At 42.8% G+C, this 26,331-nt stretch overlaps 2 protein-coding genes across 2 annotated transcripts in view; both read left to right on the forward strand.

The window, feature by feature from the left end:
- LOC311087311 (uncharacterized protein) overlaps positions 1–26,331 on the forward strand; it is a 595,635-nt gene that overhangs the window by 267,860 nt on the left and 301,444 nt on the right. The gene's annotated exons all lie outside the window — the stretch shown is intronic.
- LOC311087033 (uncharacterized protein) lies at positions 283–26,282 on the forward strand (the record flags this gene model as incomplete). The annotated part of the gene is made up of 5 exons (XM_084120285.1): positions 283–315; positions 787–932; positions 23,083–23,256; positions 23,421–23,594; positions 25,329–26,282. 5 exons carry the CDS (start codon positions 283–285, stop codon positions 25,555–25,557), a joined length of 756 nt encoding a protein of 251 aa, XP_083976411.1. The 3' UTR covers positions 25,558–26,282.

Raw genomic sequence — 26,331 nt, forward strand, 5'->3', positions numbered from 1 at the left:
AAAATTAAAGTTTCTGAAATAGGGCCACAAAAAACACACTAAATATGTGTCCACAAGACTTTTGACTAATGGATGTTGTCGCCTAGATTTTTTGCTTCAAAATGATCTGAAAATCATCCTGCGTAATCATTCACATAAAACAATACACTGATTTAAATTTTGTAAGACACGTTTTGTTTGGAAAGGCAATATGCGTGGGGGCGTGAATGATCATGAATAATGCTCTGATTCACACCTGAGAAGTCAATGACCCGCATAATGAGCTGCATAATGAGCTGCATAATGAGCCTTTCATTCAGGTGTGTCACTGAGAGGGTACCACAAGAATGTGAGGACTTATTTTGTATGTATGCAAATTGTCCAATATCCAAGGAAAACATTTCTAGTAACTATGCAATTAATTCGTATACTGTATTTTCAGAAAGTTTTGTAATATATCTTCTCCCCAAATGTGTCACTAATAAAAAACAATAATAAATAATTTAATGAGAAGGCTTATATTGACCTATTAAGATGTTGCTTACATCTACCTTGTAAATATATATTTTTGCTATTTTATTAAAAAAGTTTTCACATGTAAATCAACAACAATTACAATTTTAACAATATTTGAAGTGTTATCTTCCTTTGTAAAAAGTATACATTTTATCACAAGTATTTCAAAGTTAAGGATTCATTAGTTTGAATATTGGAACAAACACTATAATAACATCTTAGTTGATAATGCAATATACCTACTTTATTTTTGACAAAACATCACATACTATATATTTAACATATGAGCAGAAATGGGCGAACAAAAGCTTGTCTCTTAAATCAAACCCATCACACCTGAGAGAGCTGAACCTGAGCGGGAATAAAATAGGAGAATCTGTAGTGAAAAACCTCAGTGATCTACTGATGAACCCACAATTCAAGCTGGAGAAACTACAGTTAGTATCATTATACTGTACAGCAATTACAGTGTGACTGAAGTTTATTTATTTGAAGACAGCAGAGCTTATGTTTCATTGTTTATAGCAGTGCACTTTCTGGGTTTTCCCTATTGCTCACATTTTTATATCTAGATAGTAATTGTTTAATTTCCAGCATTTGATACAATGTACTGATTGTGTACATGCAGAAATGTGCCTTTTCAACAGAGAATAAAGAAGAGAGATGTCAAATAAATAGTTAAAAATGAAAGAGAAGAAACAGTGTCTTCCTGCACACAGAACTAGTGTTACTGTGTTTTAAAACAGACTATTGGAAACTAAATGCTGCTGTAGCTTTTCAATAGTCTGTTTTAAAACACAGCATTTGATACAATGTACTGATTGTGTACATGCAGAAATGTGCCTTTTCAACAGAGAATAAAGAAGAGAGATGTCAAATAAATCGTTAAAAATGAAAGAGAAGAAACAGTGTCTTCCTGCACACATAACTAGTGTTACTGTGTTTTAAAACAGACTATTGGAAACTAAATGCTGCTGTAGCTTTTCAATAAGATGATCATCTAAAGCCGCGTTTCCACCGAAATTACCCAGAACAATCTGTCCCAGGATCTTTTTTCCCCAGACCTGTTGCTGTCTGTGTTTCCATTGCAGTCTAAAATACAGTGAAGATTAGGCAAATTAGTCCGATGACGTAGGACTGTGTGTGACTTTCCAGTTCCCGCTGGATTCCGTCCTCCTCATATAAGCTTAATAAAGCCTGAACCTCATTGTCGGTCAGTCGGCCGTATTTTTTAACCCCCTGGGGTCGGCAGTATTGCCGGCGACACCAGCTCGCATTTTTTTTATCATTTCAAAAGAGATTCATTTTGCTCTGTTGACTTTGATATTACAAACACGTTTCATACATTAATCGATTCTGTTAAATGTGTATTATTTTTGTGTATACTCACAATAAAAACAAAGTGTTGTGCTTTTTGCCAAATAAAGAAAAAATAACATGATGTGAGTTCTGCTTTCTCTCTTTCAGTGAAGTCCATTCTGAAACGCGTCCAAAAATGAACAATAACTCAGCAAATACTCAGTCAAACAGACATACAGACACACATGCATGAAGCTTGAATTCTCTTCTTTTAAATGAAGTAATTTATATAAAAAACAAATATTCTCAGTTCATGTAATCTGTAAGAAAAGAGCGAGATATCAGTCGTTCTCATCTCATCTAATTATTTTTAATGTGACTCCGCAAATGACTGAGGCAATCCACGCAAACCTGTGAACGCCCCCATATCAGCTCAAGAAAACACAAGTTTAATCAGATCATGGTACTTGTTTACACCGTCTCGCAGCACTGTGAGGAATAATAATAATGGAAAATGTACCTCAGAAGTGCTGGTATTTCGAGGAGCAACGCATCCTGAGAATACTGTAGTAAGTTTTTTTTCATTCTCAAGTGAATCGCGTTTCTGTGTGTGAATGAATGAACGGCAGAGATGCGCGCTGTTTACCACAGCTCGCAAAAAGACAATTTAAATTTGAATCGCGTTTCTGTGTGTGAATGAATGATGATGTTTTAGCAAACTGTATTGCTATACTGAGATGAGTAAAAATTGACTGAAATATGTTGAAATAAAATGTAGGCTATTTGTATAAGCAACGTATTAAACTGCAAATTAACATTTATATGCCCTAATATTTCATAAAAACAACGTTACAGTCAGGCGAAATATGAAAGACAACATTTTGTTGACTAGATTTGGGTACAGTTTTTACTGTAGAATGTACTGCCACATCAAATAAGCTTTTGTTTAGCAATTTCTGCTCATATGTTATTTACAGTGGGTACGGAAAGTATTCATACCCCGGTAAATATGATCAAAAATGGCTGTAAAAAATAAATCTTTCATTCAAAAAATTTGATCTTTCGTTCAAAAAATTGGCAAAATTTTAACCTTTCATTTAAGTAAAAGAATTCAAATTGGGGGGGAAATCACATGATGAAATAAATGTTTTTCTCCAAAACACGTTGGCCACAATTATTCATACCCTTTTAGTAAATACCTTTTTGGAATCTCCTTTTGCCAAGATAACAGCTCTGAGTCTTCTCCTATAATGCCTGATGAGTTTGGAGAACACCTGACAAGAGATCAGCGATCATTCCTTCATACAGAATCTCTCCAGATCCTTCAGATTCCCAGATCCATGTTGGTGCTTCTTCTCTTCAGTTCAATCCACTCATCAGGTCAGGGAACTGGGACGGTCATGGCAGAAGCTTCATTTTGTGCTCCCTAACACATTTTTGTGTTGATTTTGATGTTTGTTTTGGATTGTTGTCCTGATGGAAGATCCAACCACGGCCCATTATAAGATTTCTAGCAGAAGCCGCCCGGTTTGGATTTTTTTATCCGTTGATATTTGATAGAATCCACGATGCCATGTATCTGAATAAGAAGTCCAGGACCTCCAGCAGAAAAAAATATGCCCACAACATTAAAGATCCAGTGGTATATTAAATTGTACACATGGGGTACTTTTTATCCTTGTGTGCACCAAACCCATCTAGCGTGTTTGCTGCCAAAAAGCTCTTTTTTTAGTTTCATCTGACCACAGAACCCTGTGCCATTTGAAGATCCAGTCGTGTCTGACCACTGAATATGCTGGATTTTTTTTTTTTTTTTGGATGAGCGAGGAGCATTTTTCTTGAAACCCTCCCAAACAACATGTGGGGATGTAGGGGTTGTTTGATTTTTTTTTTATAGGCTTTCTGACCCCAAGACTCAACTAATCTCTGCAATTCTCCATCTTTGATCCTTGGAGAGTCTTTGGCCACTCAAACTATCCTCCTCACCGTCCATTAAGACAATATAGACACACGTCATCTTCCTGGCAGATTTGTAACATTTTTACTTGATTATAACTTCTTAATTATTGCCCTGATGGTCAAAATGGGTATTTTCAATTATTTAGCTATTTTCTTACAGCCACTTTCTATTTTGCGATGCTCAATAATCTTTTGCTGCAAATCAAAACTGTATTATTTGGTTTTACACATTGTGATGGATGATTAAGGGAATTTGGCCTTTGTGTTTGCTCATATTTAAAATCCTGTGAAACAAGAAGTCATGGCTGGACAATTTCATGTTCCTAGTCACCCTGGTGTGCTAAAAAAAGGTAAATATTAATGGGAATATACTTCAGAGATATTTTACTCATAAAACATTCTAGGGGTATGAATAATTGTGGCCAACGTGTTTTGGAGAAAAACATTTATTTCATAATGTGATTTGAAAGGTTAGATTTTTGCAAATTTTTTTAATGAAAGATAAAAGTTTTTGAATGAAAGATTTATTTTTTACAGCCATTTTTGATCATATTTACCGGGGGTGTGAATACTTTCCGTACCCACTGTATATATATATATGTGTGTGTACATGTACATGTACATGTGTATATATATATATATATATATATATATATATATATATATATATATATATATAAAATACTATTTTTGTCAAAAATAAAGTCATCAACTAAGATGTTAGCTGTTCCAATGTTGGCTATATTCAAACTAATGAATACATATGATAAAATGTAGGCCTATAATATTTTTTTACAAAGAAAGAGTACACTTGAAATATTGTTGAAATTGTAATTATTGTTGTAATTGTAACCTTTTTAATAAAATAGCAAAACATATTTACAAGATAGATGTAAGCAAAATCTTAAATGGTCGATATAAGTCGTCTTCTAAATATATCTTTTGTCCTTGCACTGGCTCAGTCAGTGTCACACCTGAATGAATGACTCATTATGCAAGACATTACGCATAATGAGGTGGGACATTCTATTCTCAGGTGTAAACCACTCCTCGTTCACGCCCCCCTCGCATATTGGCTTTCCAAGCAAAACCTGTCTTACACAATTTAAATCAATGTATTGTTTTATGTGAACGATAAAGCAAGACTATTTTCACATAATTTTGAAGCCAAAACTCGAAGCGACAACATCCATTAGTCAAAAGTCTTGTGGAGACATATTTAGTATGTGTTTTGTGGTCTTATTTCAGCAACTTTCATTTTTATTTTTTTAAATAACCACGCATAAACATTATTCTCTTAAAAATACAAACATCTACATTCATGTTGCTCACATATTATGGTAGCCCTGTTTGTGCTATATAGAGTGAATTTACACCTTTGCCATTATCATGTTTATAAATAACTGAAAAAAGCACAAATGTCAGGGCATGTCAAAACATCCCAAGGGCCCCAAAAACACCTTAGACCCCAGAGGGTTAAACTCCATTGTTGATTCGAAAAGCAAACACCCCGCACCATCACCCGGCAGCTTGACGGCACACGACAGGCCAGTGGAGCGGGGGGACCGCGGGGAAACACTCCCACTGTGAGCCTCAGGTCTCCTAGAGTGTTAAACATTGTCGGCTCTGCTTTGTGCAGAGGCAGTACTGGGTAACAGCAGAGAGACTCTAGCCTTCACGAGGAAGGACAGTCCAGACCGCAGGGTCAACATGGTCCTGTTCTCACAGTGAGGACATGAACCATCCACAAACACTATCTCAGCATACTCTAGGCCCAGACATGTGAGATCGTGGCCATCAGATGAGGACAGAGGACAACCGCATCCAGAAACACACGGACGGAAAGGCATCTTTAAAAAGACGCTTGCCATCAGTTTTGCTCTTTTAGGGAAACGTCTCGGGTTACTATTGTAACCCTCGTTCCCTGAGTAGGGAACGAGATGCTGCACTTTGGGGAATGCCTTCGGCATGATGCGTCTGACGTCTGTAGTGGAACTACTCCAATCTTGATTGGTGCTGTGTCTTTCGTCACTCATGACGTTGCATGTGACGGTGATCCGGAAGCTATAAAAGGACATCGGAACATAGCCGCGGCAGCTTTTGAAGGGTCGAAGCAAATCGTTCTCAGGAGCGCGAAAAGTACCGTGCCACATTCGTGGGAACCTTAGGCACGTAGCGAGGTCTAGGGTGGAGAATGGCTCTCACTCTGCCAGGAGCGAACTCGAGGCAAGAGGGAGCCACAGATATTGCCTGCAGGTCATATAGACCATGCCACATTCGTGGGCACCTTAGGCACGTAGCCAGGTCACGGTGGAGAATGGCTCTCACTCTGCCAGGAGCGAACTCGAGGCAAGAGGGAGCCACAGATAGTGCCTGCAGGTCATATAGACCGTGCCACATTCGTGGGCACCTTAGGCACGTAGCCAGGTCACAGTGGAGAATGGCTCTCACTCTGCCAGGAGCGAACTCGAGGCAAAAGGGAGCCACAGATAGTGCCTGCAGGTCATATAGACCATGCCACATTCGTGGGCACCTTAGGCACGTAGCCAGGTCTAGGGTGGAGAATGGCTCTCGCTCTGCCAGGAGCGAACTCGAGGCAGGAGGGAGCCACAGATAGTGCCTGCAGGTCACCAACTCGTTTCAGGGAAGTAATAGCGAGCAGGAAGGCTACCTTAAAGGATACAAATATCTCAGACACCTTATCCAGGGGTTTGAATGGTGCCAGGGATAACCCTTCGAGGACCACTGCCAGGTCCCACGTGGGGACCCTAGGCTGGATGGCAGGCCTCATCCTCCTGGCTCCACGAAGGAAATGAATTATGAGTGGGTGTGTCCCCAGAGTGCCTACGTTAAAGGCGTGTGGAAGGCTGATATAGCCACCACATAGCCCCTAAGCGTGGATGGGGAGAGCCCGTCAGAGAAACGATTCTGGAGGAACTCCAGCACTGAAGTCACTGGGCAGTTAACTGGGTCCAACTGACGTTCTCTGCACCATGAAATGAAAATTTTCCATTTAAATGCATAAAGTTTCCTCATGGAGGGGGCTCTAGAGTTTAGAATGGTCTCAACAACCTCGGTTGAGAGACCAGAATTTGTGAATTAGTCCCCCTCAGGGGCCAATCCAGCAGCTTCTTGGGCTTCAGCCATGGGTGAAATATCACGACCTCGGACTGAGGAGGGAGGACCATCCTGATCCGGATTTACCGCGGAAGGCCTGCCAGGAGAGCCCAGATGTTTGGAAGCTATATTCGGGCCAGTCAGTATGGGGCTACTAGGAGTAAGCTGATCCCATACTGCCAAACCCTTTTGCACTCCCAGGGGCAGAAAAATCGGGGAAAACATACACAGACGTGGCCTCAACCATGTTTGTATCATGATATCCACACCCAGCGGAGCTGGAAGAGCACGGGAGAGGTGGCGCGGAAGGTGGCCATCCGCCCGCATGAAGGGGAAACGGGACCACCTCCGACAAAACGACCTCCAACCCGGCTAAAGCCAACTTGGGGTGGAGTTTGAAATCCCCGGGCCGCAGCCCCTGCCTCGACAGGATGACTGCCCCCTCTTTGATCAGAAAGACTCAGAGAGACCACCGACGTATTGTCTGTCAAAAATAGAACCTGATGGCCTCTCTGAAATTTCCTCAGACCCTGTGTTTCCAACACAGGTTCTAGGAGCAGAAACCATAACTTCCTCCCCATGATCAGAAAACGAGGGCATATGCGCGTAACTCTGGTCATGCGGAGTGGGTTCCCTCTCGGGAAAAACCCATTGGTCCTGAGCCACTACTACAGGGCCCCCACATACAGCAGGCCAAAGAATAGTATGTTGAATACTGCTGCCAATGAGCCCACTCTTTGATAAGGTCATATAGTGGTGGCCTGGCCTAGCTTGATATTCATGACTATGGTCAGGAAGGTGAATGTCCGAGCTGGAGACAATTGTGCCTGCATCATGACCATAACCTACACCACCCCCAGGAATCGTTTTCTCTGAAGAGGAACTAGTGATTTTTCCTAGACTCTGAGCCATATTCCCTAGCACCTCACGAGACTCAGAACAACACCTCTGTGTTGAACCGTCTAATCTAGTAGTCAATGGACGGGAATAATGATGCCCTGAAGACTCCATGGTAGATTACAGATTACATGCTAAAGAGTCAATCATTCTAACACCAAAGTCGATCTTGACGATAGGATGTTGGAATGTAAGAACATTGCATACAACAGGTGCAACAGCGCTGCTAATGCATGAACTGAAGAAATTCAGATGGGACATCATTGGAATATCTGAAACCCACTGGATTGGAGTGGATGACAAACGTTATGAAGATCATCAGATCCTATCCAGTGGCAGAGAAGACCTTCATAGATCTGGAGTAGCCCTGGTGTTGGGTCCACTGGCAGAGAAAGCCTTACTGGGGTACAACCCAGTAAGCGACAGGATTATCACAGCAAGATTCAGAACCATGATCGGTTGTATGACGGTATGCCAGGTCTACGCTCCAACAATGAAGGCAAGCGATAACGATTTGGATGATTTCTACTCCAGTCTACAAGAAGAAATCAGTAAGGTGCCAAAAAAAGATCTCATAATCCTGATGGGAGACTTTAATGCCAAAGTAGGATGTCAATATCAGGACTCAAGTGGAGTAGTAGGCAAGTTTGGATATGGACAACGAAATGATAGGGGCGACAGGCTAATAGACTTTTGCGGATTAAACGATCTTATCATCACAAACACCCAATTCAAGCAGTCCAAGGAAAATAGATGCTGGACATGGATATCACCAAACGGTGTCGACCGCAATCAGATCGACTACATAATGATCAGCAGGAAAGGGAGAGGCAGCGTGAGGAACAGCAGGGCTTTCCCCAGTGCAGATGTTGGATCAGACCACCAACTGGTGATGGCCAACATAAAATTGAAACTTAAGAGAAACTACAAGGGGAAGAGAAAGAAGAGAGCAGACACAAGGAAATTAAAGGATGAAGACATAAAGGAGAAATACCATGAAGAGATTGAGAGTAGATGGAACGACCTGCTTGACACCAGAGGAATAGAAGATAATCCATCAGCTGACATCGACAAGGAATGGGAACAAATCAGAATGGTCATACACGACACAACTGACAAGATCATAGGGAGGTTATCAGGTGGTAAAATACCTGATTGGATTTCTTCGCAAACACTGAAACTCTCTGATGAAAGGAGAGAGTGGAAAACGAGAAGAAGAGAAAGCAAAGAAATGGTAAAACACTACAACTACCTATGCAGACAAGTCAAAAAGAGTGCAAAATCAGACAAAGTAAGATATATAAACAACACATGCAAAGCAATAGAAGAAAGCAGAAAACAAAACAAGAGCCGAGAAGTATATGAAAGTATCAGAAAGCTAAGCGGGAAGAGTACCATCAAAATTAGTATAATAAAGGATAAAGATGGGACTATGATAACTGACGCAGAAAAGGTAAAGACACGTTGGAAGCAGTACTTCGAAGATCTGTATAACGATCCAAACCCGGTGGACGAGAGAATACTGGCCAACATGGACTACATCGGAAACGAAGAACCAACACCGAGCCTCATGATGGAAGAAGTTGTCCGAGCAATAGACCACCTAAAAACAAGGAAAGCCCCAGGCATCGATAATATTACAGCGGAGGAAATAAAAGCAGCTACAGATGGAACAGGATTACAAATTATCTTCCAGCTCTGTAAACGAATCTGGGACGAGGAGGTGTTCCCAACAGAGTGGAAAAAAGCTGTCATCATTCCCGTATACAAAAAGAAAGATAAACTTGATTGCAATAACTACAGAGGCATCAGCCTGTTATGCCACAGTAGCAAGATCATCACAACAATAATTATGGAAAGAATAAAGAAGAAAACGGAAGAAATCCTCTCCGAAGAACAGGCGGGCTTTAGAACATCACGGAGCACAATTGACCAAATATTTACTCTCCGTCAATTAGCTGAGAAGTATACTGACTTCAGCAAGGACTTATTTGTATGCTATATAGACTTCCAAAAGGCATTCGATAGCGTGTGGAGAGCGGGATTGTGGAATGTGATGAGGAGATTAGGATACCCAGAAAAAGTTGTCAAAATATTAGAGAGCCTATATAAAGGTACTTTCAGTGCTGTAAGAATAGGTGCTGATGTGACTGAATGGTTCGAAACAATAGTAGGAGTACTTCAGGGCTGCATGGTGTCTCCACTTCTCTTTAATATCTTTTTAGAGGTGATCATGGCAAGTGCGCTGGAAGAGGCGAACGAAGGAGCAGTCATGAATGGACGAATCATCAACAACCTCAGATTCGCGGACGACATCGCAGCTTTGGCAGAAAACCAGGGTGACCTACAAGTAGTGATCAACAGAATCGTAGAGGAGAGTAAAAGGATGGGCATGAAGGTCAATACAGGAAAGACAGAAGTACAACATATTGGACGGGAAAAGATTAAAGTATACATCCAAATAGAAAACCAGGAAATTAAGCAGGTAGAAGAATTTGTGTACTTGGGAGGAAATATTAGTGAGGACGCCTCTACAGAACAGGACCTCAGAAGAAGAATTGGATTAGCGTGTGGTGCAATGCAAAACTTGAACTCCATATGGAAATCTAAAGATATTTCCAGATTTACAAAAATAAGAGTTTATGAAGCCTTGGTACTTAACATACTATTGTACAATTCAGAGACATGGACACTAAGAGAAGCAGACAAGAATAAACTGAGAGTGTTTGAAATGAATTGCTTACGGAAAATCCAAGGGGTGACAAGAAGAGACCGAATAAGAAACGTCGACATAAGAAGAGAATTAGGGATGGAAATCGATGTGGTACAGCGAATTCAGAAAAAGAGGCTTGGATACTTTGGACACGTGGTCCGAATGAAAACAGAACGACTTCCAAATGTCGCGCTATTCGGCCATGTGCACGGGGCAAGGAGGAGAGGGCGACCAAAGAAAAGATGGTTCAACAACTTGGAAGAGGATCTGAAAAAAATTAGGCTGAACATCGTCGAGGCTTGCAGGCTTGCAGCCTCTGACAGAAATAGATGGAGGGACTTCGTGTTGGGGCTGTCGGAGCGTGGGTTACCATCGCCATGACATAAAGAAGAAAGAAAAAGAAGACTCCATGGAGCTAGGACAGTGATCATGTATTCCGAGGAGGTGCGGGGATACAATACTAGGCCGAATGGAAGAGTCCGGAACTGATGCGCTTTTCCCCCAAAAGTGGATCTCGGAAACTTCCTGTGATGGGGTTAGAAGGAACTATGAAGTGCCGGCTGTAGAACCCGGGCTCCCGTAACCAAGGAAGAGCCTACTTTGAGGTTTCCTGTGTTAAGAGGGACTAGACTTCCTGTTCCAAGAACCAACCCTGCTCGGGGCTGGCCGACATGTGAACCACCCCTAGTAGATAATATTTGTATATTAGCTCCACTGTAAGCAGGACCCCCTAGGCTATAATTTGAGGACCCCTCGGGGTATCTAGATATGCCATTATGGGGACCAGTCCCTCGAGACTGGCCTCGGCTATAAATGTCCAAATGGCTTCAGTTACCTGAAGCAGCTAACTGGCAGGAACTAACCAAAATATGCTCTCTACAGACCTCCTGAGAGGCGGCGAACTCTGATAGCTGATCTGGGGATAGCTGATTGTAGCTCTGCCTCCTGAAGCCTCTCAACAACAGTTCTTGCCGCGTCGCCAAAGAGGCCAGAAGGTGAAAGGGGGGCATCGAGAAGGAAGGCCCTGTCCTTCTCCCCGATCCCCAAGCGATTTAGCCATAAATGTCTCTCTGAGACGACTAGTGCTGCCATAGAACAGCCAATGGCACGGGCCGTCTCTTTAATAATGTGAAGAGATAAGTCAGCCACTCTACAAAATTCAGTAATACCGTTGGGTGAGACCTCCCAGTTATCATCCACCTCTTTGAGGAGGTCAGCCTGGTATGCCTGTAATAACCCCATTGTGTGTAGGAATGCACCGGCTCGACCCACCGCCATATATGCTTTCCCTAACAAATTCGATGTACGAGATTTGGAGGGAAGTGTCTGAGCTATCAGGGGTGACGCAATGTCGGGGAGAAAATATTTAGCAAAATATTCCTCAACCCGAGGCATCACCTCATAACCATTCTCATTAGATTCCCTAATGGATGAGTAAATATATACATGGGGGGAAAATAATTGAGATGAACATGGATTTTTCCACGATCTCGACACCTCAGTATGGAGATCAGTGAAAAAGGGAAGGCTCTGACACAAAGATTGAGACTGGGTCTGCAGGAAGCCCTCATCCATTTTATTTTTCTTAGTCGCTTCCTGCTTATTAAATGGCCATTCAACGTTTAATTTAGCCACTGCCCTGGTAACAACCTCCAGCAACTCCTCAATAACGGGAATATGGGGTTGCGAATCCCCATATCCACGTGATTTGGTGTTGAGAATATCTAACTCCTCTGAGCCAGATAAATCAAACGCCGGGTCTTTAACACGGTTGTGTCACGGTGTGGGTTTTGTGTCTTGTTCCTTGTTCTTGTCTGTCATATAATTCCCTGCTTGTCATGTGATCCTGCCATGTGTCTTGTCCCATGTTCAACTGTTCCCCGTTATTTTGATTAGTCTTCCCAGGTGTTTCAGTTTAACCACACCCCCTTGTTATCTTGTTTAGCATGTTTTCCCTGTGTATATAACCCTGTCTGTTTTAGTATGTGTTACGGAGTCCTTGTTATTGTTACACCACTTCTTTGCGCTGTTTTTGCCTGGTTATTGTTTTGTGTTTTTGGATTGCCTCATTTGGATTTTGACCCTTGCCTGGACTAGTTGTGAGTACGGATTTTCCCTAATAAACATACTGCGATTGGATCCCCTGTTTCCTGTGTGTGGGTACGTGACAGAAGGACTCCGTCATGCAAGGATCCAGCAGTACGGGTTTCCGAATCTGTTCCCCTACCACCAAAGAAGAGAGGAGGGGACGACTCAGTAATTTAATGGCTTTACGCCAACAGGGACAGTCGGTGGGTGGACTGGCTCAATTTTTTTGGACTCTCTCAAGAGGTATGGGTTACAATGAGGCGGCACTAAAAGACCTTTTTAATAATTGCCTTGATAACCCATTACCTCGCTGTGAGATGATGGGGCTGGAGACTCTGGACTTCTGGGGGTTCACTAATTATCTGCAGAGACGTAGCCGGTGGATTACGTCAGACCGGTTTGTTTTTTCTGACAGGATGACTGAGTCCACATCTGCGTTTCCTGATGGGAGGGCGGACCCTGCACCTGTGTCTCCGGAAAAGATGGCCACCGCCGAGCCAGTGTCTCTGTTGGCCGCAAAGCGAGACCCTCCATGGACTGCCCCATCAGCCAGCATGGCTGCCTCCATTGGACCCGTCCGAGGTTGGAGTGGACTGATATCCAAACTGGCCGATCGGCCGCTGGCATCTGTCCGAACAGCCGATAGCCTGGGAATTTCACGGGTCTCAGCGCTATCAATTCCCCAGCCCGCCAGGCCAGAGTCTCTTTCTGTCGAGACTATCGTTCCGGAGGCCGTGCCTGAACAGCCCGCTGTCGTCCCGGAGGCTGTGCCCGCGCAGCCCGCTGTCGTCCAGGAGGTCGTCCTCGAGCAGCCCGCTGTCGTTCAGGAGGTCGTCCTTGAGCAGCCCGCTGTCGTCTCGGAGATCGTCCTCGAGCAGCCCGCTGTCGTCTCGGAGGTCGTCCCCGAACAGCCCGCTGGCATCCTGGAGGCCGTCCTCGAGCAGCTCGCCCTGCCAGCCCCGCCCAAGCTGCTCACCCTGCCGGCCGCCGCCGAGCCTGTGTCTCCGGACAAGATGGCCGCCGCCGAGCCTGTGTCTCCGGACAAGATGGTCACCGCCGAGCCTGTGTCTCCGGACAAGATGGACGCCGCCGAGCCTGTGTCTCCGGACAAGATGGACACCGCCGAGCCGGTGTCTGTTCCTGTGCCTGAGCCGGTGTCTGTTCCTGTGCCTGAGCCGGTGTCTGTTCCTGTGCCTGAGCCGGTGTCTGTTCCTGTGCCTGAGCCGGTGTCTGTTCCTGAGTCTGAACCTGAGCCGGAGCCAGTGTCTGAGCCTGAGCCGGAGCCAGTGTCTGTTCCTGAGCCGGAGCCAGTGTCTGTTCCTGAGCCGGAGCCAGTGTCTGTTCCTGAGCCGGAGCCAGTGTCTGTTCCTGAGCCGGAGCCAGTGTCTGTTCCTGAGCCGGAGCCAGTGTCTGTTCCTGAGCCGGAGCCAGTGTCGGTTCCTGAGCCGGTGCCTGTGTCGGTTCCTGAGCCGGTGCCTGTGTCTGTTCCTGAGCCGGTGCCTGTGTCTGTTCCAGTGCCTGAGCCGGTGGTGCCAGTTCCAGTGCCTGAGCCGGTGGTGCCAGTTCCAGTGCCTGAGCCGTTGGTGCCAGTTCCAGTGCCTGAGCCGTTGGTGCCAGTTCCTGTGCCTGAGCCGGTGGTGCCAGTTCCTGTGCCTGAGCCGGTGGTGCCAGTTCTAGTGCCTGAGCCGTTGGTGCCAGTTCCAGTGCCTGAGCCGTTGGTGCCAGTTCCAGTGCCTGAGCCGTTGGTGCCAGTTCCTGTGCCTGAGCCGGTGGTGCCAGTTCCTGTGCCTGAGCCGGTGGTGCCAGTTCCAGTGCCTGAGCCGTTGGTGCCAGTTCCAGTGCCTGAGCCGGTGGTGCCAGTTCCTGTGCCTGAGCCGGTGGTGCCAGTACCTGTGCCTGAGCCGGTGGTGTCTGTTCCAGTTCCTGAGCCGGTGTCTGTTCCTGTGCCCTGGCCGCCCGAGGGGTCGTCTCCGCCTTGGCCGCCCGAGGGGTCGTCTCCGCCCTGGCCGCCCGAGGGAGAGTCTCCGCCCTGCCCTGGCCGCCCGAGGGAAAGTCTCCGCCCTGGCCGCCCGAGGGAAAGTCTCCGCCCTGGCCGCCCGAAGGAAAGTCTCCGCCCTGGCCGCCCGAGGGAAAGTCTCCGCCCTGGCCGCCCGATGGGTCGTCTGCTTCACCATGGCCACCCGAAGGGTTGTCTCCTCCCTGGCCCCCCGATGGACTTTCTGCTCCACCCTGGCCGCCTGAAGGGTTGTCTCCGCCGTGGCCGCCCGATGGACTATCTGCTCCACCCTGGCCGCCGGCTAAACCATCACCCCCTGTTTCTGTTCCCTTCCATGGACCTGGCCCCCCATCCCTCCCCCTGATCCTCCACCAGTTCCCCTTCCGCCCTGGACTCTTGTTTTGTGTTTTGGATTTTGTTGTCTTGGAGTGTCTGGTAGCCACTCCGTAGAGGGGGGGTTATGTCACGGTGTGGGTTTTGTGTCTTGTTCCTTGTTCTTGTCTGTCATATAATTCCCTGCTTGTCATGTGATCCTGCCATGTGTCTTGTCCCATGTTCAACTGTTCCCCGTTATTTTGATTAGTCTTCCCAGGTGTTTCAGTTTAACCACACCCCCTTGTTATCTTGTTTAGCATGTTTTCCCTGTGTATATAACCCTGTCTGTTTTAGTATGTGTTACGGAGTCCTTGTTATTGTTACACCACTTCTTTGCGCTGTTTTTGCCTGGTTATTGTTTTGTGTTTTTGGATTGCCTCATTTGGATTTTGACCCTTGCCTGGACTAGTTGTGAGTACGGATTTTCCCTAATAAACATACTGCGATTGGATCCCCTGTTTCCTGTGTGTGGGTACGTGACAGGTTGGAAGAAGCTGCAGTGCGGGCTTCCGAACCGTGCGCGAGACCAGTGGAGCTGATTAATAAACACTGAGAAAGGGTTGCAACCATCTCAGTATTATATGCCAGCCCCACGTGCGAATCCCATGCATACAAGCGGCACGCTGCCTCAAAAGACGCGGGACCTGATGCCCTGGGAACGCGAGCCTGATCTAATTGATCGAACAGGCTCAAACGGGAGTGGAGCTTTTTCATAGGTAACTGAAAACAGTTTGCACAGACAGCGCTCTCGAGCACTGCCCGTGCCCTTCCACTCCCAGTGCGTGACATCCTCGCTCATATAGCATGGGCAAGAGGACGCACACCGCCTTAGTCGTTTCTCTATATTCACCATATATATTGAGATAGACAGACAACACCAAATAAGACAATACAGTCACACAGAACGCTTGCTGAAGACAGAAAGCTGTGTTCCGATTCGGCTATGTTCCGATGTCCTTTTATAACTTCCGGATCACCGTCACATGCAACGTCACGAGTGACGAAAGACACAGCACCAATCAAGATTGGAGTAGTTTCACTACAGACTTCAGACGCATCATGCCGAAGGCATTCCCCGAAGTGTTGAGTATCGATGCAGCGGGAGTTCCCTTGCGAAAGGGAACTGCTCTTTATGCTGAAGCACCCAGAGGGGAATCGCTACACTTATCCATGCAATACGCCAGTGAAACACCACTGAATGTGCCGTAGACCACCAGAAAGAGGGGCTTCCTTATTGTAGAGGCGACTGGAAGAGCGATCATTCAGATTTATATTGTTCAGGTTTAACTGATTAATCAGCTGAGTGTTTTCCTCTCTGTTCTAGACTCTCTAACTGCAGTGTGACAGAAGAAGGTTATAAAGCTCTGGCTTCAGCTCTGAGATCAAACCCTTCACACCTGATAGAGCTGGATCTCACAGGAAATGATCCTGGACAATCAGGAGTGAAGGAGCTCAATGATTTACTACAGGATCCAGGCTGTCAACTGAAGACACTAAGGTGAGACAGAATCAAATAATTAAATAAATTAGCTATATGCAGGCTAAATATTCATAACTAATATATTATTTTATTTATATAATAAGCTGGACAATTTGTTGCATCAAATTGATCAAGATCAGTTCAGCAGGTTCTGTCATGATGATTTGACTGTCAACACAGTTTAGTTGTGATATGAGCTACAGGTCAAATATACATTATGTTTTATTTTATTATGGTACATTAAAGGAGAACTTGGTAACTTTTTTAACTTAATAAAACTGTCTAGAAATCATTTGGATGGTTAAACAACCTGTTCTGGTGATGTTGGTGACTTTCCCCGCTCCCCCCAGCGTTCCCAGGCGGAAAACCAACCTTGCAACTTGTTCACTACCGTCCCGGCAAGATAGAAATTGGAAGTCTCGTGAGAAGCAAGAACTAGAACGAGAACGAGCGCGAAACACAAATTGCTTTACGGCAATTCGACATAAACACACACGCATGTATGATGTATTACCAGATTACCCACCTCGGTAGACATAGCTCCACGCGATACAGTTGGCTTGCTCCGATCAAAACAAACGCACATGAGCAGCGGTAGAGAGGGGGAGGAGGCCGCCGCAAGTGAGTTTTTTACGACTGTGTTGTGAAATATACGCCCCACCACAGCTTTAGGGGGAGCTCGTGGGGAAAACATGCGACAACAAAAGGGAAAATCAGCAAAGAAGTGACTAGAGTTCGCTAGAGTTACCGAGTTCTCCTTTAAGTGTATGAGCTGCTATTCTGGAGTATACATTGATAATTAACATGTTTTGTGCACACTTCTCATTATTAATTCTAGATAACCTTTTAGTGAAATAGTTTTCTGAACACAATAGTTTTCCATCAAGCCCAGATTCACTGCATCTCTCTACAGCAGGTCTATGAGTCTCCAGATGTTCACAGACATGCAGTTTCACAAGCCAGTTTTCTCTGTGCTGACGTTTCTCACTCCTCCTGTTTAAAAGCCAGAAAGATCTTAATTTCACACTCTGTATTCATACTGAAAATCATGATCTAGTGAGCTTTTGCCCTTCTGCTCTGTGAGACGTTTCTGTTCTTATGAGTTTGCTTAAGGACTTAATGTTGTTCTAGTTTCTTTTAAATATATATTTATTTGTGTATTTAAATGTTGAAAGAAAAATTTTTGTAATGCAATAGACATTTAGTTGAGAACTGAATTGACTCTTCTGCAGGTTTTTGAGTCCTGCTGCAGAGGAAGTCTGTCAGTATGTGAATAGAGTTGTGGGTAAAAACCTGTTACTCCAGAAAGAGCTGAATCTGAGTGAACATAAACTAGGAGACACAGGAGTGAATCCGATCGCTGATCTACTGCAGGATAAACACTGTCAACTCAACACACTGACGTGAGTATTGCTAATTTATTTATAATATCACTTTACTTTTAATTGTAATGTTAGCTGATGACAATATTTCCAGACAGACAGTTTGATCATGGGTCAATAATTATTTCAGTTACTGTAGAGGCAGAACAATGTTTTTTTCTGACATCAGAACTGTTCACAATTACTTTCAATTTAATAATTTCAATAAAATTTAACAAATGTCTAATTTTGGTGCAGCATATACAGTAACTTGTAAAAATTGAACAAGTGCATTTTAAAATCTGTGATCAGTATCTGCCTGTAATAAGATCCACTGAATGTAAGTTGACTGAACGCTAGTGATGGGCGCTTTCGAAACACGCTTCATGAAGCTATGAAACCTTTACGAATCTTTTGTTTTGAATCAGTGGTTCAGAGTGTGTATCAAACTGCCAAAGTCACGTGGTTTCAGTAAACGAGGCTTCGGTACGTCATAACTGTTTCGAAACGTTTGGAAATGTCATTGGTTCACCACTGGGGGGCGATGATCTCTGTGAACCCATGAATCATGCAGATTCATTGAGATTGAACAAGGTTTGTGGGTTTTACCTGATCTCTGATCAGTTTTATACATTTGTAGACTTTCTAATTAGACATTTAGTACAATTAAAAGGAATAATAGTAGTTAATAGGACCCTATCTTGCACCCAGCGCAATTGACTTTGTACACCGACGCATGTATCATTCCTATTTTACACCCGCGCACAGCGGACTTTTCCCTCCACAGACGCACGTCGGTAAATTAGGAAATGAACTTGCGCTCCCGGGGGCGGTTCAGCGAAAAGAGGAGGCGTGTTCTGGCAAAAACGTTCCCTGGTGCTATTTTGCAGGTTTAGAAAACAATTCCACCACTGACCAGGAAAAACCTAGTCTAAAGTCAGTGGCGCGTTGCGTATGTTATTCATATGCTATTTTAAGGGTGCATGCTTGACCATAATCAATGTAGCGTGTGCACAACGCGCATGAACTTTGCTTATCTCATCTACACACAGACGCAGCAGTTCTCATTTTTAGAAAACCATACATTATTACAAGGAAAAATATTAACAGACGAGGGAAATCATTGTGACCATGAAGATGTGAAAAAATAGGCATAAATCTAGCTTACACATTTACCCAAATTATTATACGCCTGTCAGTAACGTGCGGTGAAATCTTGTCATGGGTAGGCTGTGACCTATCAATGTGGCATATGTTCATATATTCATTCAGTTAATGTAGCAACCCAAGTTCATATCAGGCATCATCACATCGCTGCCTGCATACAGCAAAGTCATATGTGAGGCTAATGCACAATCAAATCTAATAATCAAATTAATGGACACATCTATCTTATGATAGATATACATTATACAACAAACAAATGTTTTGTGCGGGACACAGTAAGAGAGGGAGGCGGCGCGGTGTCAGCGAACCGACAAGCAGCCTAGTCACTATTGTGTAGTTAATGCCATGGTTCAAAAAATAATGTAAAGGTTAAATAATAATTCACTTAGACTTTATAAGAAGCAATTGCCACTTTATTTCACACAATTCTGACTTTATATCTTGCAATTCTGACTTTATAACATGCAATTGCGACTTTATTTCACGCAATTCTGACTTTATATCTTGCAATTCTGACTTTAAACACGCAATTGCGATTTTACTTCACGCAATTCTGAGAAATAATGACAGAATTGCGAGATGTAAACTCGCAATTGTGAGATAAAAAGTCGCAATTATCTTTTAAAATGTTTTATTCTGTGGCGGAAACAAGCTTCCATACCTCCTGGCCTCTTCCTCCCATCCATCCTCCCTGATGCGTAGCTACCGGGCCGGCCCAGCTATCGGTAGGCGCCGGCGGTGCCGCGGTAGTTACCTGAGAAAACATTTTGGAAAAGACCAGGAGAACTCCCTCACATGGTACAATCTATGCAGAGACTGCGCGCTGCGGTGTCAGAATGCGGAACGTGTGTAGCCTAATGTAACTAACGTGACAAATGTGAAAAAACAAAAATCCTCGACCGGCCCAAAAGTGAAGCGGCCCACCGGGAATTCTCCCGATTACTGCGCAGTCAGTTCTCATGCTGACTGCCACTCGCTCTCACTCAATCCGCACTTCCCGATCTAGCGGCGCCTAGCGTTGGCTGTCAACAGGCCCGGGGCCTGTTGACAGCCAACGCTAGGCGCCGCTAGATCGGGAAGTGCGGATTGAGTGAGAGCGAGTGGATCACGTGACATGAAGCAAGCTCGGTCTCTGCCTCAATGTTGATCATTCAAGACAGCATGAGAACTGACTGCGCATGCGCAAACCTACGTAAACTACGTTCTATGGACCAAAGAGGCACTGCTAACCTCTGCCTCAATGGCCATGGCCTTGAATTTCCTGCATGAAACAATGGTTTTAGGAGCAAACAATGCCAAAATGAGTATATTATATGTGTATTCCTGAAAATTTTTGTTACAAAAATTAATATTTGGAATAAAATAAATGCAATTAATAATGTGGTGAATTAATAAAGTTCTTGGAATTAATAAATGTTATGTCAACATTTCCTTTGGTGAGGCACTGCCTACCCTGCCTACCCTGACCGCACGTGCCTGACGCCTGTTTAACTGAAGCTAATTTGGGTGGGTTTCTCCCATCCCCATACAATTTCACTTCTCTGTCTTTTACGCCCCTGACGAGAACGTCGGTCTCCTCGGCTGTGAACCACTCCTGGCGCACGCCTGGCAAATCCGCCGTTATAATTGCAATCTGCCACGGAACAAGCGTGCCTGCTCTTAAAGGGAATGTGAGATGACGCTCAGATTGGTTTATTTCATGTTATGCCCAAACCACACTTATGAATAATGAAGCTACTTCAGACCAACGCATTTTAGATTTGCGTCAGGCGCAAGAGTCATTTATCCCGCCAGTATAATGGCAACAGCGCCCAAGACCCGCCCACAAATTTACTTGCGTTTCGCGCTTAATACTTGCGTTTCAGATCATTAAGATAGGGCCCATGGTCTCTTATTGGCCTGTTTAGCTGAGCCATCCATAAAATAAACAAAACAAGCACTGAAAATTGATAAAAGAGCACATATTATACAGAGACTTGATATTTAATTGTATTAGATGATTAGTTCATTGCATTTGATAGATTTTACTTTTAATAAAACATTTGCAATGGGTTTGTAGAAGGTGTTTTTATGCATGTCTGGCCTGAGTTTTTGGCCAGTGTATGTCATTTTGAACTCTTCGAAACAGTGAATCATTTTGTGAAGAAATTGGTTTATTTAATTGAAAGCTTTGCAAAGCTTAGTTTCTCCCATCATTACTGAACGCAAGTGCAGCTTTATTCAAATAAACATGAACAAAAAAAAAACAAAAAAAAAGACTTGACTGCGAAACATGAACATCACCAACAGCAGTTACAGGGAACAAAGCCAGACAGAAGACAATGGTAACATGAGGGCTATATATACACACAGACACTAATAAACAAGAAACACCTGAACACAATGAACCAATGAAAACATGACACATGAAACAAGGAACCAATCAGAACATGACACATGAACAGGGGAGCACATGACAAGATCACATGAGGAGCAGGACTGTGAGAATTATACAAAATAAAAGACATGAAATCAAACTAAACTAAACCTATAACAGACGTGACACTGCCTCACGGTGCAGCACTAAAGCAGATGAACTACCTTTTACAAAACTTGTTTGATTGTCTTCTGCTTAAGGAAATACTTTTATTCCTTAATCTGATCATATTAGTTAATACAATTATTCTTTGTTCATGTTAGTTCACAGGGGATTTGCTAATGTTAACAGAAAACTTTTGTATTTAAAAATGTATTAGTAAATGTTTAAACTTAAGGTTATTAAATGCTGTGTAGTATTGTCCACCATGGGTTCATGTTAACTAATGTAGTTAATGTTAACAAATGAAATCTTACTATAAAGTTTTAGAAAGTAGACAATGGGTCTCATTCATGAAACATTCGTAAAAATATACGAGTAAATATGTGAGTGATTTGCGCGTAAAGAGACATTCCCGAAAGCTCTTCTCCTGATTCACAAATACTTCGTAAACGTCAGATTTGATAGTGAAATGTGTGTGGGTTAATGAATTCCAATCAGTCGTAAATGGGACGCACGTACACGCTCATTCTATCAATTATCATAAATCCCGCCCATTAAAACCGACTGACAACTATATGCATCATATTATGACACCAAACGAAGGATTTCAACATGTCTTCTCAAAAGTAAATGAAGAAGAGAAATTTCTCAGATGCAGAAATTGAAGTTTTATTATCAGAAGTTCATTCAAGACGCCACATTTTATTTTCATGTGTAGGCTACATAGTGGCGTATCAGGTCCTAAAAAAAAAGGATTTTTTAGGTAATAATGCTTTTACCTAAAAATGCTTGGCAGCATATTACAGATGCAGTTAATGGAGTTTCATCTGTTAATCGAACAGTCCCAGAAGTGAAAAGAAAATGGTTCGACATGAAGCTTGACTGCAACACTTGCAGGACTTGTAAAAAAAAAAAAAAAAAAATTAATAAACAGCTTGAATATAAAAAAAATAAATGTAAACATTTTTTAAAAAGACTTGCAGACTTGTGTTCCATTTGCAGATGCTATTACTGGCTCTCGTAATAAAAGTAAAAAGAAATATCGTATGTAATTACTATAAATAATATTTTTTCAAAATGCTGTGTAAATATGTACCCGATTAAGGTGAATTAAAATGCAGCTTATTAATGAGCAAAACGTTCGGATGTTAAGCGCACTATTTACGCGTGGCTGGGAGCAGGTGTAGATTTCTTTCGTACCAACTAACATTTGGAAAATACGAACATTTTAATGAATCCGAAAATTTACGCCAGAACCACTTTACACACGATTTACACAAAAATTCGTTCTGCTCGTGTTTCATGAATGAGACCCATTGTGTCTGAAAACAACCAACATAAACACATTTGACCCAGTGAGCAAACCAAGGGTAACATTGACATGAAAGAACCTTAAAGATTAAATGAAATGAATGTGTATACTAACATAGTTCAACGCTTTCAACCTTTGTTTTGTTACAATGTTGGTAGTATATTTAAATGAACAATGTGTAGTTTTTCTCCATGTTACCTTTACCTTGATATCCCTGTTTATTTGTCAGCAAAAGTCTGCTGGATGAAGATGAACACGTTAGTTGATCATCATAGATCTGAGTCATTTTCTCTTTCTGTCTTCAGTCTGTATAGATGCAGTATTACAGAGAAACAGAGTCTCATCCTGACTTCAGCTCTGAAATCAAACCCGTCACACCTGAGAGAGCTGAACCTGAGCTGGAATAATCTAGGAAACACAGGAGTGAAGCACTTATGTGCCGTACTGAAGGATTCACACTGTAAACTGGAGAGACTGAGGTCAGTCACATTCACATACAAAAATCTAAATGTTTAAAATCACTTCAACAGTTTAAACTAAAACACTTAAACATTTTATTTGCTTATGAAGATGATTTGACTTTACAGACTAAAGAGTTTTCTTTTCTTCTGTGTTATTTTCTTCTCTCTCTCTGCTAATGTAGTTTAAGCTACTGTGATATAACAGACAAAGGTTGTTCTGATGTGACTTCAGCTCTGAAATCAAACCCGTCACACCTGAGAGAGCTGGACCTGAGCTGGAATAAACTAGGAGACTCAGGAGTGAAAAACCTCAGTGATCTTCTGATGAACCCACAATTCAAGCTGGAGAAACTACAGTTAGTATCATTATACTGTACAGCAATTACAGTGTGACTGAAGTTTATTTATTTGAAGACAGCTGGGCTTATGTTTCATTGTTTATAGCAGTGCACTTTCTGGGTTTCCCTATTGGTCACATTTTTATGTTTTTATCTAGTTAGTAATTGTTTAATTTCCAGCATTTGATACAATGTACTGATTGTGTTCATGCAGAAATCTGCCTTTTCAACAGAGAATAAAGAAGAGACGTCAAATAAATAGATACAATGAAAGAGAAGAAACAGTGTCTTCCAGCACACAGAACTAGTGTGACTGGGTTTTAAAACAGACTATTGGAAACTAAATACTGCTGTAGCTCTTCAATAAGATGATCATCTAAAGCCACGTTTCCACTGAAATTACCCAGAACAATCTGTCCCAGGATCTTTTTCCCCCAGACCTGTTGCTGTCTGTGTTTCCATCGCAGTCTAAAATACAGTGAAGATTAGGCAAATTAGTCCGGTGACGTTGGACTGTGTGTGACTTTCCAGTTCCCGCTGGATTTCGTCCTCCTCATATAAGCTTAATAAAGCCTGAACCTCATCGTCGGTCCATCTGTCGTATTTTTTAAACTCCGTTGTTGATTCGAAAAGCAAACACCCCGCACCATCACCCGGCAGCTCGACGGCACACGACAGGCCAATGGAGCGGGAGGACCGCGGGGAAACACTCCCACTGTGAGCCTCAGGTCTCCTAGAGTGTTAAACATATTGGCGGCTCTGCTTCAAAGGTTCAAAGGTTTTTATTTGTCACATACTCATACAAGATGCGCAGTGAAATGTTTTTGTGACACACACTATACTTCTGTGCTCAAAAATAAAATAAAATAATGCAATGTAAGTAAAAATAAAATACAATAAAATACAATAAATACAATAAAATATAATTAACGGTTTTAGCGGAAGTTATAATTAAATTAATATTAAGTTATAATTAAGTTATGGTTACTAATTTACATGTACAATAGTAATGAAATCAATGTGCAATAGTTATGAGTGAAGAATATTATAGATATAAGTTAAAAATAGATCGACAGACAGATGTACAAATGTTAAAGGGATAATCCACTTTAAAATGAAAATTCTGTCATCATATACTCACCCTCATGTTGTTTTAATCCTTTATGACTTTCTTTCTTCTGCTGAACAGAAAGGAAGATATTTAGAAGAATATCAGTAACCAGACAGTTTCTGGTCTCATTGACTTCCATAGTATATTTGTTTCCTACTATGGTGTGTATCAAAGTGCTTTGTGCAGAGGCAGTGCTGGGTAACAGCAGAGAGACTCTAGCCTTCACGAGGAAGGACAGTCCCGACCGCAGTGTCAACATGGTCCTGTTCTCACAGTGAGGACATGAACCATCCACAAACACTATCTCAGCACACTCTTGGCCCAGACATGTGAGATCATGGCCATCAGATGAGGACAGGGAACAACCGCATCCAGAAACACACGGACGGAAAGGCATCTTTAAAAAGACGCTCAACATCGATTTAGCTCTTTTAGGGAAACTGCTCCTTATGCTGAAGTGCCCGGGGGGGAATCGCTGCACTTATCCATGCAATACGCCAGTGAAACACCACTGAATGTGCCGTAGAGCACCAGAAAGAGGGGCTTCCTCATTGTAGAGGCGACTGGAAGAGCGATCATTCAGATTTATATTGTTCAGGTTTAACTGATTAATCAGCTGAATGTTTTCCTCTCTGTTCTAGACTCTCTAACTGCAGTGTGACAGAAGAAGGTTATAAAGCTCTGGCTTCAGCTCTGAGATCAAACCCTTCACACCTGATAGAGCTGGACCTCACAGGAAATGATCCTGGACAATCAGGAGTGAAGCAGCTCAATGATTTACAACAGGATCCAGGCTGTCAACTGAAGACACTGAGGTCAGATCAGATCAGCAGGTTCTGTCATGATGATTTGACTGTCAACACAGTTTAGTTGTGATATGAGCTACAGGTCAGATATACATTATGTTTTATTTTATTATGGTACATTAAGTGTATGAGCTGCTATTCTGGAGTATACCTTGATAATTAACATGTTTTGTGCATGTAGATTAAAAAAAAAATCATCAGGCTTCCTCCATTATGGTTGAATCATGGAAGCTACACCAGTTACTTTTGCCAAGAGATTTATTATTAATACATACTGTATGTCAGCATAGGAGAGAAACAAGCATATAAGAATAAGGCTACATGAGAGGTGGTCTTCATTCTAGATTTCTCTGTTCCCCATTTCTCTATCTTCTCACCCCATCAACTCTATGTTTCCTTCCTCTCACGCCCTCATGCCTTTATGTTTCTCTGCCTTTATGTTTCTCTGCCTTTAAGTTTCTCTGAGGTGGTACAGTAAGGTTGGGCTTATATACATTACAGAGCGGCTTCATTTTATGGTAACAAACTATGTTGCTTAGGTTTAAAAATGGTATATGTCATCCATGCGTACACATGGTACAATTCACTTCCATATTAAGAACATACCTTTGTTGTTTACATCTGCATCAGTGGAAACATGTTACATTGTACATACCCTCTACAAAATATAGCTCATCCACCTGTCTCATGTGATCCTCACATGGTTCCATGCTATCTATAGTCTCCTCATGCACTCAACACATGCACATAAAACTCTGACTTGACAAAATACATTATGAAATTATTATGAAAATGAATAAAGAAAAATAATACAGATACATAACATTAAACAGTAAAT

This window comes from Abramis brama (assembly GCF_963993115.1).
Source record: "Abramis brama genome assembly, chromosome: 7".
Classification (NCBI taxonomy): Eukaryota; Metazoa; Chordata; class Actinopteri; order Cypriniformes; family Leuciscidae; genus Abramis; species Abramis brama.